The 16,998-nt window shown below is 57.0% G+C and overlaps 5 protein-coding genes across 5 annotated transcripts; 1 reads left to right on the top strand and 4 right to left on the bottom strand.

The window, feature by feature from the left end:
- Window positions 1–5,847: 5,847 nt before the first annotated feature.
- On the bottom strand, window positions 5,848–7,483 carry E0L32_007116 (uncharacterized protein; the record flags this gene model as incomplete). The annotated part of the gene is made up of 4 exons (XM_031141825.1): window positions 5,848–5,964; window positions 6,037–6,451; window positions 6,538–6,888; window positions 6,972–7,483. 4 exons carry the CDS (start codon window positions 7,481–7,483, stop codon window positions 5,848–5,850), a joined length of 1,395 nt encoding a protein of 464 aa, XP_030993941.1.
- Window positions 7,484–8,999: 1,516 nt separating this feature from the next.
- Window positions 9,000–9,941, bottom strand: E0L32_007115 (uncharacterized protein; the record flags this gene model as incomplete). The annotated part of the gene is made up of 1 exon (XM_031141823.1): window positions 9,000–9,941. The coding sequence occupies one exon, from the start codon at window positions 9,939–9,941 to the stop codon at window positions 9,000–9,002; it is 942 nt and encodes a 313-aa protein (XP_030993940.1).
- A 2,733-nt stretch (window positions 9,942–12,674) lies between these two features.
- Window positions 12,675–13,431, bottom strand: E0L32_007114 (uncharacterized protein; the record flags this gene model as incomplete). The annotated part of the gene is made up of 4 exons (XM_031141822.1): window positions 12,675–13,031; window positions 13,168–13,242; window positions 13,300–13,338; window positions 13,408–13,431. The coding sequence occupies 4 exons, from the start codon at window positions 13,429–13,431 to the stop codon at window positions 12,675–12,677; spliced, it is 495 nt and encodes a 164-aa protein (XP_030993939.1).
- Window positions 13,432–14,445: 1,014 nt separating this feature from the next.
- On the top strand, window positions 14,446–14,937 carry E0L32_007113 (uncharacterized protein; the record flags this gene model as incomplete). The annotated part of the gene is made up of 1 exon (XM_031141821.1): window positions 14,446–14,937. The coding sequence occupies one exon, from the start codon at window positions 14,446–14,448 to the stop codon at window positions 14,935–14,937; it is 492 nt and encodes a 163-aa protein (XP_030993938.1).
- A 604-nt stretch (window positions 14,938–15,541) lies between these two features.
- On the bottom strand, window positions 15,542–16,345 carry E0L32_007112 (uncharacterized protein; the record flags this gene model as incomplete). Its single annotated transcript, XM_031141820.1, has 1 exon — window positions 15,542–16,345. One exon carries the CDS (start codon window positions 16,343–16,345, stop codon window positions 15,542–15,544), a length of 804 nt encoding a protein of 267 aa, XP_030993937.1.
- Between the last annotated feature and the right edge of the window lie 653 nt (window positions 16,346–16,998).

Raw genomic sequence — 16,998 nt, 5'->3', positions numbered from 1 at the left:
TGCAGAAAAAATGCAAGGTACTCCATACACGGCGCGCCGCCCACGCTCGACTATCCTCTCTTGGGCAACAGGGACCCTCAACGGGGCGCTGGTGAAAACACGGTCGACTTTGAGCACTCCAGGATTGTACTTTGTACACCCCGGTCTTGCATCTCGCTCTTGGCTCGTGGGTTGCAGTGCTTGTCATCGAGGGTTGGCTTTACCGCGCTGGCGGGTGGGACGGACGGACACTAATCCAACGGCTTCCCAGCGCGCGTGCACACCCGGTATGGGGTTGGGACGAACCTCACACACGGCCCTTCTGACCTGCTACCTATTCATCTGGACCAGCCATCTAAAGGGCCTATTAGCTGCGTCGCGTCTCCCAAATTTAGAAAGAACCGTCCGGACTAAGCAACCGACAAGAGCACCAGGGCTCCTCTTCGAGGTCCATATTCAGAACGCGATCTAGCGGACTCCGTGTCGCTCAGACGACTCTGCCCTTTTCGACCCTGTCCAGAGGTCATGTGCCATCTGTTTGCGCAGGACCCCCGATGCTTGTCGCGTCCCCACGGATCCCAGAAGGCGGCATTGATAGTGCATGCCCATTCCGCCCGTAGGAATTCCCCGCTGGTTGAACGGGTTGCTGGGATCTCTCGCACCGTGGTGGTGGTGGGCAACCAGGGACATGCACCGGCCGCTCTTTGGGGTCAGTGAACCACGACGAGCACCTGCCGGCCTGCGATGCCAGAGGAGAGAAAGAGGCGGAGGCGGAGGTAGGTGGGCTAGTCTGACAGGCGGGTGAGTGGTGGGCGCAGCGAAAAGTCGGCAGAGAGCTGGCTGCAGGTCGGCGGCACCAGGGACAAGGATCAGACACTGGTGCTTATGAGGTGCATCTCGCGCTAGAGCAGCCGAAGATTTCAGGACCAGGGGGTGGTTCTTGGGGTCCTGTGTTTCGCGGCACCTCGCCATTCCATTTGGTGAAGCTGATGGCCGACAACAAAGAGGATGCAAGATGCAACATGACGTCCTCGAGGCGAGTGAGACGAGGTCCGAATGCCTTGCAGGCTGCAGTCGGGACAGACTCTTGATCGGGGAAGATTGCCCAGGGAAGGCATGTCCCACCCATACCTGCTTGCTGTCAGAGGGACCTCCTCTATTGATCCTTCCCATCCAAACACGACTTCCTCGAAGGACAAACAGGAAGGGCCTGAATGCTTTTCTAGTCCCGTGACTTGATCCCCTGTGTTATCGATACTGTTTGCGTTGGCTGCCTTATTCTGTTAATATCTTCTCGTCTCGTCTCCGATCCGCCATGTACAGCCTTGAGCAACCCAACTGCCATGATCAAGCAGACTTTGTGAGCATCGATCTCCTCTCCATAGGTAATGTAAGTCATCGTCGCGACCAAAAGGGCAGTTCATGTTCATAGGTACCTCCCAGCAGGCCGTGTGCCCCCACACACCCCTCGCCATCGGATGGTACGACTTGCTCCCACCCCTGTGCCGACAACAATTACAATTTACCAGGCCTGGCCTCTGCCGGAGGATCTCTATTCGCCATGGTCCGTAGGCAGGTAGCTGAGGGTGGGAAGCCAGCGATGCCCTATGGCTGCGGGCCGTGCTGGAGTTTTGGGGTAAGGGGACAGGGGTTGGCTGTTGGTGGTGGAACCTTGAACCTCTTTCGTCGCTTCGTTGGACAGGTAGGCCAGGGTTGCAGGGGGCTTAGGGCATGCCAAATCATCTCTGGTAAGATTCCTATTTTTACACCGTGGTTTGTAATAACGATGAACCGGGCAGACGTACCTACAGAGACTCCGCGTGTTGTTGTTGTCAACCCGGCCGGTCACCTGCAAGACTTGGGCTTCACGTCGGTATTGTCCGTTGTCATGGATTGAGCACAAGTCAAATTGGCTTGCGAGTGCGGGCAATATGACCCAATCTGGTCGATATCAAAAAATGGGCTTGCTGTGGGGGATATTTCTTGCCAGTTGCTGGAGGACGGCACGGAACCAACTGTCACTGGCGGATGCAAGGTAACCCAATCTCGAGACTGCGCCGGTGAAGGATCCAGAGGCCTGGGGGCGGTACCAAGACAAGGTACGGGGATCCTGATCTCGACAAGGGGAGACCATGCATCTCACCTGTCACAACAATACGTACCTACAAGCACCAACTGCAAGATTTTTACAGGGGGTTCGTTCTTATCTCCATACCGGCATCGAGCACGGATCGCTTTTCGCTCCAGGTTCATTTACCTTCGGAGTATTCTTTTCATCTAACATATTTGCAATCTGTTGGCGGACTCCCGGCTTGGAAGGGCCGGCGCGGAGTACGGTATCTCTTCTTGTCAGGTGTACGGAGACGGGAGCTTATATCGATGTCGTTAACAGCCAGAAGCTAAGCATGCCAACAGCAAGGATGTTGGTAGTGTCACCCAACTGTCATGCAAGGTCTTTTTCACCCTCGACGAGGGCGGCCAGGGGCTGACGTTATTTCATCTTGCAGAATCATCAGGCACATAGAGGTGTATGTACGTATGTACATATATTCATACAGGCGATGCAGGCCGGCACCATTTGCCGCTCTTTTCATGGTACGAGAACAGACTGATGTCGTTGGAGACATCGTAGGTTTGTTTTCCCAAGGACCCCGCCCTCTGGTGCCGGCCCGCTAAAGAGGATCCATGAGTGCTCCGCTGCTAGGTACCTAACTAGTGATTTAGTGACTGGGGGGAGCTCCCACACCACCAAAATGACCCTGGCCCAGTGCCAGCCCAGACTGTGGCACCCATCCTTCCCGGCGCTTAACTTAAGTTTTATTTTTAGAACCGCCCTGGTAGGCGGGTGATCCTTCAACGTCTGCCCGTCATCTAAGCCATTCTCTCCAGACTCGACCGACCTTCCTTACCTTGTGCTCGTTCGAACACCACGCATCTTCACCTTCTCCGAACTCTCTCCATCTCCAATGCGGCTTTGTGGTGGGTTCATCTGTCTCGCTAGACCTGTGTTATCCAAAGAGCACCCCGATCGACGACGCCCACCACGACGCAGTCAACAAATAGAAATCCTTGAAGCGATGATCTCTCGACCTACACCACCATTTCGGTAATTAGTGGTGTCTTCTGTTAGCCGCCAGATTCGGTGTGCCAGTCGGATGCCAAATACCGTCTGTAATTCCAAATTGGGAATACTTCTACTCTCAGCTGCGATTTCAAACAGACGAAAGAGGTGTCAGACCGTTGCACTGCATATCGCCAGCTCATCTCCCATGAGACATTCTAGAAATCGTCAGTAGATTCCCTTCCAAAATGGGACGCTTGGCTCGAAACAAGCGCCCGAATAGTCTTGATGCACCTTCCAGTCTGGGGTTAAGCGCTGAGCGGCTGCATGAAACGACGAATACGCGATGAAGAAGAGCAAAACGGCACCATTCTCTCTTCTATCACCAAAAATGGGATCACGCTTCTGATGCTTTGCGCATACCTCGCCCTCGTATTCCCTTAGCGCAACTTGACGAGCTTCTGCTTCACGTGCTATCAATAGGCCTGGTATCGCTGTATCAGGGTCGCTTCGAGAGCGGGAGCCAAAGTGATTGGCCGGGCTTCCACATGCGCGTGATCCTCAGCCTCGCGCAAAGTGCAACTCTCTTCTTACGCCCACGCGCCCAAGCTGCAGTAAGTCGAGGTAGGCGTCATTCCTATTTCTGATTCCATCGCAAGAAGCCCTTCCCTTTCTGGCAAAGGGGAAAATACTGTCTGCCTGACCGACAAGTCGCACCAAACATGAGACAAGTATCTCGCAAGTACCCTGCCTCACCTGCCCATCCATCCCCACGAAGGAAAGAAAGGCCGTAGACGAGCCGGCCAAGCAGGCGCTTCTGGTGCCGCCGACCTCTACCTGGTGGAGGCTGAGCCCCTTTTTGCACTGGCAAACATAGCATTTGTCATGTCCCTGCAGCACTGTTCACCGATCGAGCGATCGATCTCACGCCTCGATCAAGCGCAGGCAAGGTCCTTCGCTTCTCCTGTTCCTCACACCCTCTCGCTATCCTCTTTCGGTCATGCACCACCCCCTTCATCTGGACGGAAGTCCCGTCTGACCCAAGGGGATGCCGTCACGTCACGGTGACGATGGGGGGATGTGCAGCAGTCCCGATGACAATATACAACGTCTTTCCCGAGCAAGACGCATGCATTCCAGCTCTGTGCGAGGCTAGAGGGTGAAACAGGCCTCTCAAGCGCCCTTTGCGCGTGCCGAGCCGGCCGCAGACGCGAGCTGCGGGCCTGCCGGGTGGTGGGAGTGTGAGCGGGCGGGTGTGCTTTCTTGGGGGCCAGGAACCCAAGGCACCTCGACCGGCAAGGACAAGCTTGGCCAAGTGGCCCGGCAGTGTCCCTTTTGCTCCTGTCTCACTCGAAGATTCCTGGAGGGGGATAGATAGGGAGGTCGAGTACCGGTGTTTCATCCTCAGCCCTGCTCAGCCCAGATATGCCCCTGAAATCTGGGGGCCATCGGCCGTTGGAACGACAGCAGCTCGGCAAATTTTTCTGTCTTTCACTTGGTGATGCAGCTCCGTTTGGGGTCCCTTCCGCAAGGTGCCTTGGCACGTGGGGGACTGACGGGCTGCATGTTCGGACGAAATCCCCATGCAGTTCCCCAAGAGGCTGACTGTCGTTGGGGATGTGGGACGATGCACTGACAGCACCACCACCACCACCACCATCTAGCCATGTGTTTTCTTCCCTTGGTCCGAAGTAGGTACGCAGACGCTTCAACTGTCACTCTGGCTTTCGGGGGCGAAAATAAGGACTTGGTCATGTCTTGTTTCACACATGCACTCTCTCTATCTGATACAGCCCTGCAGCACACAAGCAGGAAAGAGAGGGGAAGCGAGGAGAGGGCATCGCCACATGCCCACTCCACGTTTGCGTAGGACCGCAAAGACGCCGAGCGGGGGGGATGGGATGCGGCGCAAGCCTTCCGGCAGCGTGACTTCCGGCGCTGGGGAGGGGGGGGGGAGCAGTCCCTCCCCCATGGGGGCCAGATACGCAGCCGCACTGTCTGCGAGACGAGACGAGACGAAACAAGGCCAGCCTTGCCACATGATCCCCCCCACGATCGTACGTTCCAGATAGATTGCGACTGGGTCACGGAGATGATGGGGTGGCAGTTCCCGCGTGTGGCGAAAACTTCTTGGTCGTCCACGACACGCCAATCATCCAGGCAGGGTGTCGGTGATCATCGTCGGTGCCTGTCACCGGGAAAAGGAAAGGGCAAGGGAGAAGGGGCTGGAGGCTGTGGACTGGGCAGACTGGGCATCCTGAGAACCGAGCACCAGGCAGGACGAGGCAGAAAGAATGGGTGGTGAGCCGTGCGTGCAGCTACGGTGAGGTATCACGGCGGCGCCTCAGCACTGCCCAGGCCAAGCTTCGTGAGATAGATTTCCGCGAATCCAAAAATACTGGCCGATGCGGCGGGCTGTTTCTCCCCCGTCCTTGCGAGCACGGGACAGGTTCAAGCCGACGGCGATATGATGTCCCGGGCAAGAGAGGCATCACAAAGTCGTCATCTTCCTGTTCCCCCCCAGAGGAGAGTGTAATTTTGAGTGTTGCTGTAAACAATTTTGTTGTCTCAAAGTCTATTATCGCAGGTAAAGAAAAAGAGAGCAAAGGCCGTGTATCATCCTTTTTCCCATGCTGTCCCTTCTCCCCCAGGCAGTGCTGTTTGCTGCCCTGCCTCCATTGCTCTTGCGTACCTATACAGAATACAATGCCACCCGCCCGCCTTGCGTGAAACGAACCTTCGGGCATTACCATTACTTGCTCCCACAAACCCGTGGCCATGATGGCTGATGGCACTCAAGGCGCTGTTCACCTCGCTGCAGGCACGGTGTTACGGCCGCGGCGGGTAGACTTGTCGTCTCCCTCCTCCGAGTCGTCGTCACTCGGCGGCCGAGAGTCCTGCTCTGACCGGCGGGACTTGGTCATCTAAAGTTTTTCACAAATTCAAACATTAACATATTAATCTCACAGATGAGATGGAAAAAGGATATGACGTACCCATGACCTGACACCGCCAATGAGACCCAGCGCGTAGCCCGCGACAAAGTCGTTCGTGTTGCCGCCCGCCCTGTCGATGGCCGGCGACCGGGGCGGGAAGACGCCCGACGAGGGCCCGCCGATGGGGCTGGAAGGCGGCATGCCGTCGCCGTTCGGGGCGGCCAGCATGTACGAGCCGGCGTTGCTGCGCTGGGGCGCCGGGCTCTGGGGCCGGCTCGAGGGCCAGAACTGGCGCAGCTCGCGGCTGAGCTCCTGGCCGGTGGTGGTCCAGTTGGAGCGGATGTTGTCGCGCAGGTCCTGGACGTGGCGCTTGAGGTCGAGCTCGTTCTTCTTGAGCCAGCTGACGTTGAGCTCCTGGCGCGAGGTGCCGCGCTTGAGCTGCCGCGAGATGTACTTTTCGTAGTCTCGGACAATCCTGTGGGTTGTGAAGAGATGGCTGGTTAGCAAATGACCCGGAACAAACGAGCAATTTGCAAATGCGCTTGAGATGGGAGATCTTACTTGGTGATGATGCCAGTCGTGCTGACACCCTCTGTCCGCTGGGTGACCAGGAACTTGCCAGCAGCCTTGATGGGCTGGTAGATGTCGTCGCCCTCGTCCGCGCCATAGGGGATGTCGTCGTGGGCCACATAGTCAATCTGGTGCTCGTCGAGAAATTCTGGCGTCACGATCCAGGGGCAGTTCTCGATGACCTCGTCCACCCACTTGACATGCCTGACCGTCTCGGCGCGCTCCTTGCCCGACAAGACCGTCAGGCCCTTTCGCAGATGTGTCTCCTCGTCGCCCGTCACGCCGACAATGAGGTGGACGTCGGGGAACGCCTTTTTAGCCTGCTCGAGCTGGCGCATATGTCTATGTGAAGCAAACTCATGTTAGTCTCTTTGCCCAGATCCGCATAACCTCTGATCCAAAGCATCAAGCGTCCGTCCACTTACCCAAGATGACACAGGTCAAAGACACCATCGGCATACACCCGGACCGGCCGTCCGACGGGCGGGTCATTGGTCTTGTACCCGACGGGGTGCGTCAGCCTGCCGATGGGCGGCGGCGCCATGGCCGAGTCCCTCCTTTCGATGGACGGGTCGCTCGCCGAGGAGCCGACGTCCCTGGGGAGCTTGCGGGCGCCCGCCTTCCTGCCGACGCGCTCGGCGATGTCGACGCTGGCCTCGGTGGTGTCGCTGGGCTCGCCGGGGTCGGCGCCGGCCTCGGCGCCCTGGTGGTGGTGGTGGTTGTTGCCGTTGGGGTCGCGGTCCGAGTTGGCGCGCTGCCGCTTGCTAGGGTGCTGCGCGGCGGGCCTGCTGCTCTCGGGCGCCGTGCTCTCGCCCTCCTCGCCCGAGGCGTCGCGCGATTCCGAGGTCTGGTCGATGCTGTTCTCCATGGCGTCGGCGGAGGAGGCGGCGTTGCGCTTCCGCTTGCCCGCGTTGGAGGCGCTGCTTGGGGAGGACATTGTGGTTGAGGCTGGCTGGGGAGGGAGAGGGAAGTGCGGGAGACTCGGAGGGCTTGTCAGCCAGCGGAAGAGGGCGGCTGCTTGAAAAACCAAGTCACGACAACCCGGAGGGAGAGGTCGATGGGAATTGACGCGAGGACAGGGCCGTTCGCTCTCTGTGTGTGAAACTGTGGACGTCGTGTCGAAGCTCCTTTTAAGCTTTGGGAGGACAGCTAGGAAGGACAAGGTGGGCAGCGCAATGGGCCCAGAAAGATAGCGTGGAGTCAAGCTGGAGAATTGGACTAATAAGGGCGGCCGCTACCGGGACGAGGAACCAAAAAAGGCCAGAAACCGGCTTGTGCGTCTGGTCAAGCTGGTTAGGCGTGATGACGATGTTGCGGAAGATCAAAAAGGAGAGGATGGGAATGAATAGGAGAGGAATGAGACGGCCAAGTGGTTTCATGCAGACCAAGCTATGGAGAAGAATTAGGGACAATAGGAGACAGAGTGTGATGATCTCTCTCCCGTTCACGATAAGATTGCGCTTGAATCCCACTGTGCCTACTTGTACAAGTACAAATGTCCAGGATTCCGGGGGCGTGATTGCCAGATCCCTGCTGTCTAGGAAATTTTTGTTCCCTGTTCGCGTTCATGCGTGCCGGTGGCGTCATTCACTAACTACGCCACGGACACGCTGAGAAGGGGCACTACATGGGCGTGTGTGTGTGTGTGTGTGTGGCTTGACCAGCCAGCCAGTTGCTTCGACTCGTGCTCTCCTCCCTTGGAGAACCAAAGAGTCAATTCCACGCTCAGGGTATATAGGTAGAGATCTCCTCTTGTTATCTTCATTGATGAAAAGGTTGGAGACTTTGGCAGCAATCCCGACCCAAGAGAGCGGCCACCATGAATCCAGATCTCTGCTCCAAGACCGGGCTTGAACATCAGCATTCCTTCGCGATTCTGCAGTGCTCACCGAGGCCACCTGCCTCTTACAGCTTGCTCAAAGCTTTTCGTTATTACAATCGAGGTTGATGAAAAGTCCTCACTTGAGCCTTGAAGCCGATACCCGTAAGGGTTTCGGAGCGTAGAGGCCGACCCTGAACTTCTGGTGGATGGTGACATATCCTCAATCGGCCGCGAAACTGCTCTAATGACGTTTCATTTGCTATCATGATGACTGCTCTTGGTGCAATCATCTATACGGTCTTGAAGATTCTCTTTATACTCATTCTTGTCAATGCCCAAAGACAAGTTGGCCCCTTCCGATTTCCCTTCCCAGATCCATGTTACCACCTTTCCAGTCTCGCAGAAGAAACCCAGGAGCCCGTAGACTCGACTCAAGAAAGTCTGTTCGTCTCGGATGTGTCGCGGAGAAAAGCGCCTCGCTGAAAAAAAGACAAAACACAAACAATGATGTCGACCCCATCTTGTCTCTTACACTCTTCATCTCTACGATCTAGGGCGGGGGGGAAACAAACTCCACAACCGCCAGTCATTATTACATCTTCCCCTAGAATCATCACACACAACAGCTTCCTCATGAACGAGCCGGAGGCGCCACCGCCGCGGGCGCCTGGGGCTTCTGCACCCGCGTCCGGTGCCGGCCGCACCGGTGCGGGTCGCGCGGGCTGCTCATGTAGCAGTCCTTGCTCGCGCCCTCGGGCGCCACGGGGCCGAACCTCTGCCGCACGCTGCAGTACTCGTAGCCGGGGCCCATCCACTCGCGGATGTGCTTGTGCAGCTCGCACCGCGACACGCCGCACTTGCGGCACAGCGCCTGCCCGCGCACCCGCAGCAGCGCCAGCTTTTCCTTGTCCGTCATCTGGTGGTGCTCTTGCGGGACGACGCCCACGCCGCCGACGTGCCGCACGTTGCCCGCCAGGTGCCACGCCCACTCCATGTCGTTGGGCCCGCTGCGCCGCGCCGACAGCGGCACCCTGCCGTGCATGCGCACGTGGATGTCGTAGAAGTGCTTGTTGGCGAGGCCCAGGCACGTGCTGTCGATGGGGTCGAGCCAGTCGAAGATGGCGTAGTGCAGCTCCGGCGGCATGTCCTCGAGCGTGAGCGTCGCCGAGGGCCGGTGCGTGTGCGGCACGGGCTCGTAGTCCATGACCGAGTAGGAGCGGCGCGGCGGCGGCAGCGGCGGCCGCTTGCGTCCCGCCGCCGCCGCCGCCTGCTCCCGCTCGTCCGGCTTGGGCGTGGCCTGCCGCGAGCCGGCGTCCGTGGGCGAGTTCTCGCCCGACGGGTGCTCCTGCACGGTGGGCTGGACGGAGATGCTCGGGTGGTCGCGGGGCGCCGTGGGGATCCTGTAGTCGTAGGTGGTGGACTGGGCGCGCTTCGGCGTGCGGTAGGGCATCCTCCTGGTCGTGAGCTCCCTCGTGAGCTGTGCGTACTCCTCCCGCGTCAGCGCCCTGTTCTCCTGCGAGCCCTGCATTGACCCAGGGCCGTTGTCGCCAGAGATGTGCATGACCTCGATCATGGTGACTGCCTTGGCAGGAAGCAGCGAGTTGGAGTTGGTGGACGACAAGAAGTCGTAGTAGTGTTGGGTGTGCACTTCGAGGTGTTCCACTAAAGGTACTTTTGCCAAGCCTATATGGAGGGAACGCTTCTCCAGTACTGGTGATGTCTAACGCTGGTATCCTCTATGGCAGGTTGTTGTTTCGTGGATTTGTTGGCGGTGTCGTGTGTGCTGTTGGTGGTGGGTGTTCAGGTACCGATGTCAGGTTGACGGGATGATAGTGATAGCGGGAGTATCCTCACTAGCAAGCTCATGAAAGAAGGGGGAAAAGCGGGAAGAGGGGCTATTTAAGCAAGATCGATCTACAGAGCCTGGTTCGTGTACAAGTGTGAGTTCGTGGGGAGGGTGTGTCTTGGAGGTGAATGGCTCTGGCTAAAAGGGCAATCGAAGGCGCAGGCAAGGGCAGGGCAGGGTGTGGTGACGGAGGTTGGCGTGCTTGGTCTCGGCTTGGTGACACGAGAGAGTGCGGAGGGGCTGCAGATCGCTCGGTGGTATGATCGCGGCCCTCCGACTGGGCGGGTTCTTTAGGGAGTTTGTTCTCGAAGCTCAAGGGGTCCAATGGGGTGGACGGGGCCCAGGCGACAGAGAACAAAGGGTGAATCCGGCAATGATCAGCGGATGTCTCGAGACCTCTCTTCTGTTCTGGTTTGGGGGCTTTCAAGATCAAGAAGAATGACCAAGAGCAGACCCGGCGTCGCAGGACAAGAACCGGGCAGTAAGTGGATAGCGAGACTACTTATTCAGGGCCGGGTGGAGCAAAGCAAGGGCTTGGGAAATTTTCTTGACTGACGGCGTCCTCCTACGCCGGACAGAAGAGGCGGAAAAGGCCAGACCAGGACCAGCACAAAGCGCGATGAAAAAGCCGAGCGGAGGGAACGATTCAAGCCAGCCATTAGCTGTGGTGCGGATCGCTAGTCATTGCTGGCTGTCATACGTCGACCACGCGGATATCTCCCAGAGTCCCAGACGGGTCACATTGACAACTCGAGCAGCACACCATTCCCTGATCGGTGGCAGCGCACCCACCCGGCCCTGCCAGTAGAGCGGCACCAGCGGCTGGGCCAGTCCTCTCGTGGTGTGGTGCATCGCGGGAGGGACGGTGGCCTGCTTCTTGTCCTGTCGTCATCCCGCTGTGCGGGCCAAGAAGCGAAGGATACGCAAATGCGTGATCACAAACCCGGGGGAATGGCATAACTTTGCCGGGACACCGTTGCGCAGCTTCCAACGTTGGGCCGTTATCTGGGGCGAGCCCAGGCCCCTCGTAAGGTCAGCTCAATGTTATCAGATCTCTTTCCCTGGTCACTGGAAACGATCCAGTCAATGAAACACGAGCCGCGCAATCACTGTTGCATTACACTGAGAAACCTACATTAGTTTGAATCATGAAGAGAGATCGATCCTGTCATCATATCATCCGCCGCCAGGTACGAATTCCTGACGGTTCGAGATGATAAGATGCAAGTGTGAAAGCATCATAGTGACATGTGCACACCCACCCGCCTTCGACAGTCTGACAGTCCGGCAAGAGAGAACAACTCTCATATCGACATACTTGACTGGCCACTTTCAAAAGGCATATCCTTACCTTTGAGAGCATTCTGAGCTGCTTTTCCGCAGAGCCGTGATCGTTCATGGGTACGGTAAGATCGCAACAGGATGGATTGTGCCTTACCGATGAGATCAGTGGCAAACTCGCTGGCTCGTAGCACGCAAGGGTCCAGTCCCCACCATGACATCGTTGGTTATTCCTGGCAGCTGGCAGCGCCGATGGCCCCACATCAGTCCATTGTTCGCTCTGCCCGGCACTGAGGAGGAACATGAAGAGATTCTGATAAGGACCCACTTATCCTTGCTTTGCGGGCCGGACATGGGCGATCGGGTATCCTCGGGAGTTCGTTTCGGTCATTCACGACACTGCAGAATGATTCCAAGTATGAAGAAGACCGTGAAAGTGATCGAATCTATCTGAAGCTGTGCGCGGTATCCGGAAGGTGGCGTCTCATTAGATCTCTGCAAGACAGCACTAGACCAAGCGGAAGATGAGCTAAGGCAGGTCTGAACCCCCTGACTGCCAAATCGATTGTCCATAGGAGCGTCTCGTAAGCCAAGTATAAGACTTGGCATTGAGCTGTAGCCAGGAGTTCAAGATATGGTGACCTAATTGACGGGCTGGTGATACAAGTAGAAGAACTCGCGCTTCAGTTTCCGGTAGTGGAACCCGTATGACTTCTAGAGTAACGATGTGCCTTGTTGGCATTGATATATCTCCGGGCGAAGTCCTATGAACAATTCTGACTTCAAATTGGAGAAACTCAATAGAAGATGCCAACACGCACGATGCAGGTACCATATACTTGGAGTCATTGTCAAGAGGCATCATGCCTCAGGGCAGGACACCTCAAGGAGGCGTGGTGACTCCTACAGCATTCTGAGGTACGGAGCAAATCCCCGGGCACCACATCAGCATCGATCCAAGTTGGCAGCAACAAATCATAACAATAAGCGCGCATACTCTATTGCATGCTAGCCTATGCTTCGCTGTCTCCGAGATTCGAGATTCATTACCGCTTCATGCTCTCGTGAATTCCATAATGCAGACAAAAACAAATGGTACTATTGTGGTCCCGCGCTGGGCCCCCGGCCAGGCGCCAGCCAGCCAGCCTTTGTGTTGGTACAAGCGCAGCTCGAGAGCGATCACAAGGCGATCCAGATCAGCATAATGATCACGTCCATGCCCTTGCCCTCGCCCCCGTCGTACTTGTACGTCCACATGCCGTCCGTCTTCTCGTTCCAGAAAGCACCCGTCGCGCTGTGCATGCCCCTGCGGCCGACATGGGGCTTGCCGTCGGTCGCGGTCGCGGCAGGCTTCTCACCGTCGGCGCTGGTGCTGACGCTCGCTTCCTCGCTCGAGGTGCCGGTGCCGCGGGACTTGTTGAGCTGGGACGTGGGGACGAGGTGCTGGACGATGGTGCTGTTGACAGCAAACTTGAAGGAGGGGTTGGTGCTACCGGAAGGGGTAGACTCGGAGATGACGGCCTTCAGGATCGAGTTCTGGTAAAAGTCAATCGCAGATTAGCAAACTGACTTGTGTGTTTGGCCGCCGCGAGGATCTCCGGTCTCGGGTCTCCAGTGGAGAGGTGAGGCGGCCTCAGAGAGCTTGGCGGTCAGGGCTGGACAAGTCACTCACAATGATGGTAGCATTCCAGTACTCGGTCTTAGCGTGGTCGTAGAACTCTGCGCTGCCGATTGCACTTTGGCAGGCCTAAAACATCATGTATATGTCAGATCCAGTCAGGGCAGATTGCTCCGGGGGACATACGTCGTTAGCGATCTGCTTGAGGCGGTTGAACGCAACCGGCTGGGACAAATGAGTTAGCACAACGAAGACTTGGGATGAAACGGCGAAGAGCCAGAGCAGGGCGCTTACCGGCGTGACAGCGGGGGAGGCCATGGTGAGTTGACGTTGAGGATGATGTGGTGTAGACACGGGAAAAGGAGAGAGGTCGCGTGAGTTGTCTAAAAGACGCGCTTTAGTAGGTAATTCGTCAGCTACCCAATCTTGAGCCCGATGTTTGGCAGGCTGGCCGAGAGAAAGGGGCGCTAGAGCAAGGCTGACCTACTGCTAAAGACTCCTCTGGCGAATGGAACGATAGACGATGCAATGCGGCTGAAAATGGGGGAGGAAACAGTGATGTCAAAGCCAAAAGTGGATGCCCGATTTGTTTGCGTGTTTTGGATCAAAGGACGGTCACTCAGTCTAGACGCTGGTGGACGGCGGGGCAACCAAATTGGAGCTTTGACCTCGAAGCTGAGGGAGAAATGGGAGCACAATGAGCGGGTCTAACAGGTACCTAGGTGCAGTCGAGGCAGCTGGCTGGTAGGGGATGGGCAGTGGCGTGAGCGAGCAGGCACTGTGGCTTGCCAAGGTCTGCGCTGCGAATGAGCGAGCTGTTTAGCAGAGGAGAGTCGCTCACGTGATCAGTAACACAGTCTTGGCCAATCAAAGCCGCACGTGGGCAGCTCCGTTCTCCTTACTCGTCTCGCGGCAGTTACATGTGACAGGGGTTCTCTTACGTCGAGGACAGGCGCGGAGGGAAAAGCTTCTTTGCTCTGTGGATGATCGAGGTCAATTGGCGTTCATTTGTGCTAGTATCGGATCGTGCGTGGGCTGTAGGGTGAACGCTCATTGATCAATTGCTCGTCTCTTCCCCGCCCGGCGTTCCTCTGGTAGATTGAAAACTTCTTCTACCTGCGACGACGTCAGGTGTGCGAGGATTTCTTTGATTCTTCCAACCGACGACGATAACCTCAAGAGTTTTGTTGTGGCTGGCCTTTGTTCCGGCCTCTCCGAGACCCGTGAAACTCTCCTCTCCTCTATCGCAGAAGCAAGGCTCGACAAGGAGCGTGCAGATAAGAGCAGGTGTCATTGTAAATACCGCTGTCGTCCAGCTGCGTTACCCCCGCCATGTCCAGCCAGCCTCTCCTCCAGACCGCGCCCGGTAAGGAAACCCCTCAAGCTCCGCCTCATTTCATCCCCGGAGAGCCCATTCACCAGCATCTCGAGCAATCCGCCTTTGCTAACAGACCAACTCTAGGCAAGCGCATCGCGCTCCCGACCCGCGTCGAGCCCAAGGTCTTCTTCGCCAACGAGCGGACCTTCCTGTCATGGCTCAACTTCACCGTCATCCTCGGTGCGCTGGCCATCGGCATGCTCAACTTTGGTGACAGGCCCGCCTTCATTTCGGCCTTCCTGTTCACCGGCGTCGCCATGCTCGCCATGATCTACTCGCTGATAACGTATCACTGGCGAGCGAGGTCCATACGCAAGCGCGGCCAGGCCGGCTTCGACGACCGCTTCGGCCCGACCTTCCTCGCCATCATCCTGCTGCTGGCCGTCGTCGTCAACTTCATCCTGAGGATCACCTACGCCTCCAACAACAAGTCGCCGCAGCCTTGAAGCCAGCCGTGTCTGTTTCGGTTGGCTACTGACCTCGTCAAGGGTCTCGTGGTTGCTCGTGCTTCACGTCTTACCTAGGCTGCGAGCCGCGCGCCTGGTGTGTATGCCCTTTTTGGTTGGCTGGAATGATTGGGCAATCGAAGGGGAGGTCTAGGTGGGAAGAGCTGTACTAGTACAGAAGAGGGCTGTATAGCCGTTGCATTTCCTTTTGGAGTTGTCGATTGCATCATATCACTTACGCGTCGGGGTGCATTAAACTGGCGATCAGCATTTTGTATAGGCAAGAGAGAACGGGCTGTGTAAGCTTCCAAGCAGTCAATGTCAACCAATTTTACAGATCAGTTCACCGAGTCACCTGTGTAACCGCTGGTCAGCGATGATGCTCGCTATATGAGGAGTTCGTGTGCATTGCTAGAAGGGTATCTCGGTGTCTATAAGCAAATCTATGGTAGCAAAGACCTCGCTCGCCGGCTCTGAAAATGCATATGCCGTTCTATCCTTGATCAACTGATCACCATCCCCATCCCCATCCCGTAAAGCAAATTCCAGGCGTCCAAACACCAGCCATGCCGCATATTATCGTGAAAACGCACGTATGCCGATCTCAAGCCAGCCCCATCTTCTTACGTCTTTGGTACTCAATCTGCGCTTCATTGCTCTGGCAGGTGAAGATAGCCTTGGCCTGCAGCTCCGGAATCGGCACGCGGGAGAGCATGACGCTCATGTACGGTTTTGCAACGGTGTTCTTGCGCTCCATGACAGCGTCTTTGAATCGAGTTGGCATAGCCTCAAAATCGTCTTCATCGTCATCCTCCTCCTCCTCGTCCTCCTCGTCTTGCTCATCCTTCTCCGCATGTCCACCCTTGCTCGGCCGAGGACCTTTCTTCAAAAGCACAGTCTCCTCCACCACAGAGGGCGGAGGGCCCGCGTCCCTGACCTGTGTCTCGACATCGTACAGCCTGTTATACTGGTACCACTTGTAACCGCCCTCGGCGAGGCGGCGGCGCACGAGCTCCGCAATCGAGATCATCTTGCCCGCGTCGCGGGCGCGCGCGTGCAGCATGACGACGCCCGGGCGCACGGCCATGTCGGACGGGTGGAAGCGGCCGAGGTGGGCGAGCGCCGCCGTCACGCGCTTCTCGATCTTGGACGACGAGATGACCGAGAGCGTCAGGACGTCGTAGCTCGCCCTCAGCTCGCCGAGCACGGCGCTGTGCGGCTCGAGGGGCAGCGTCCGGGCGATCTGGCTCGTGCTCGGGCCCGTGAGCTGCCTCTTGTGACGGCCGTTGTTGGCGGGGGGCGCCTTGCCGCCGCCCTCGGGCTGTGGCTGGTCGTCGTCATTGTCGTGCTTGCGCTTTTTGGAGGGGGTGGAGGATGGCTGGAGGCGCGTGCCGTTGGGGGAGGCCATCCCGTCTTTGGGTTTCTGGTCGATGCGGCTGCTCGGGGATCCGATTGTGCGGGGATCGGTGGTCCGACCGGAGGATGGCGGCAATCTGAGAGAGGGTTTTGGTCGCTACAGAATGCCGAGAGGGAATTGTTCAGATGAAGTCTGGGGGTCTGTTTGCTGTGGGGTGGAATTGGAATCTTTTGTTTGTGGCTTATCGATAAGCGAGAGCGAGCATCGTCACTTCTTGCTCAATTCAAGAGCCCAAACTTTGAGACGTTTGATTATCAGATGTGTTAAAATCTCTCAAAAGGGAATAAGGGCTTCATTATTTGGAGTCTTTCATTGCCACACGTGTGTTCCTGGCCCCTCTCCATCAACTTCGTCGAAAGACTCAAAAAACGCGTTCACTTGTTGTTTAGTTATCCGGAAGACCCTGCGGCACAGTGATTGTATAAACATGTGGTGCGGTTCCCTCGGTATTTTGCTGGCTCGACAAAACCATCGAGATGATACATCCTCCATGGCTAAATCGGACGGTACGGTGGTGGACAATAACATGGCGAACAAGCAAATTTTGGCCCCGGATTTTCCACCTTTTGTCCAACAGCCAAGATCCGGAAGTCCAGGTTACGTCTCGAATACTTTGAAAAATTGAGCAACATCTGAGGGGGCAG

Source organism: Thyridium curvatum (assembly GCF_004353045.1).
Source record: "Thyridium curvatum strain D216 chromosome Unknown NODE_42_length_358865_cov_86.645117, whole genome shotgun sequence".
Taxonomy (NCBI): domain Eukaryota; kingdom Fungi; phylum Ascomycota; class Sordariomycetes; order Thyridiales; family Thyridiaceae; genus Thyridium; species Thyridium curvatum.
Note: the sequence above shows the minus strand (reverse complement) of the source record. Positions and strands in the feature narration are given on the sequence as shown.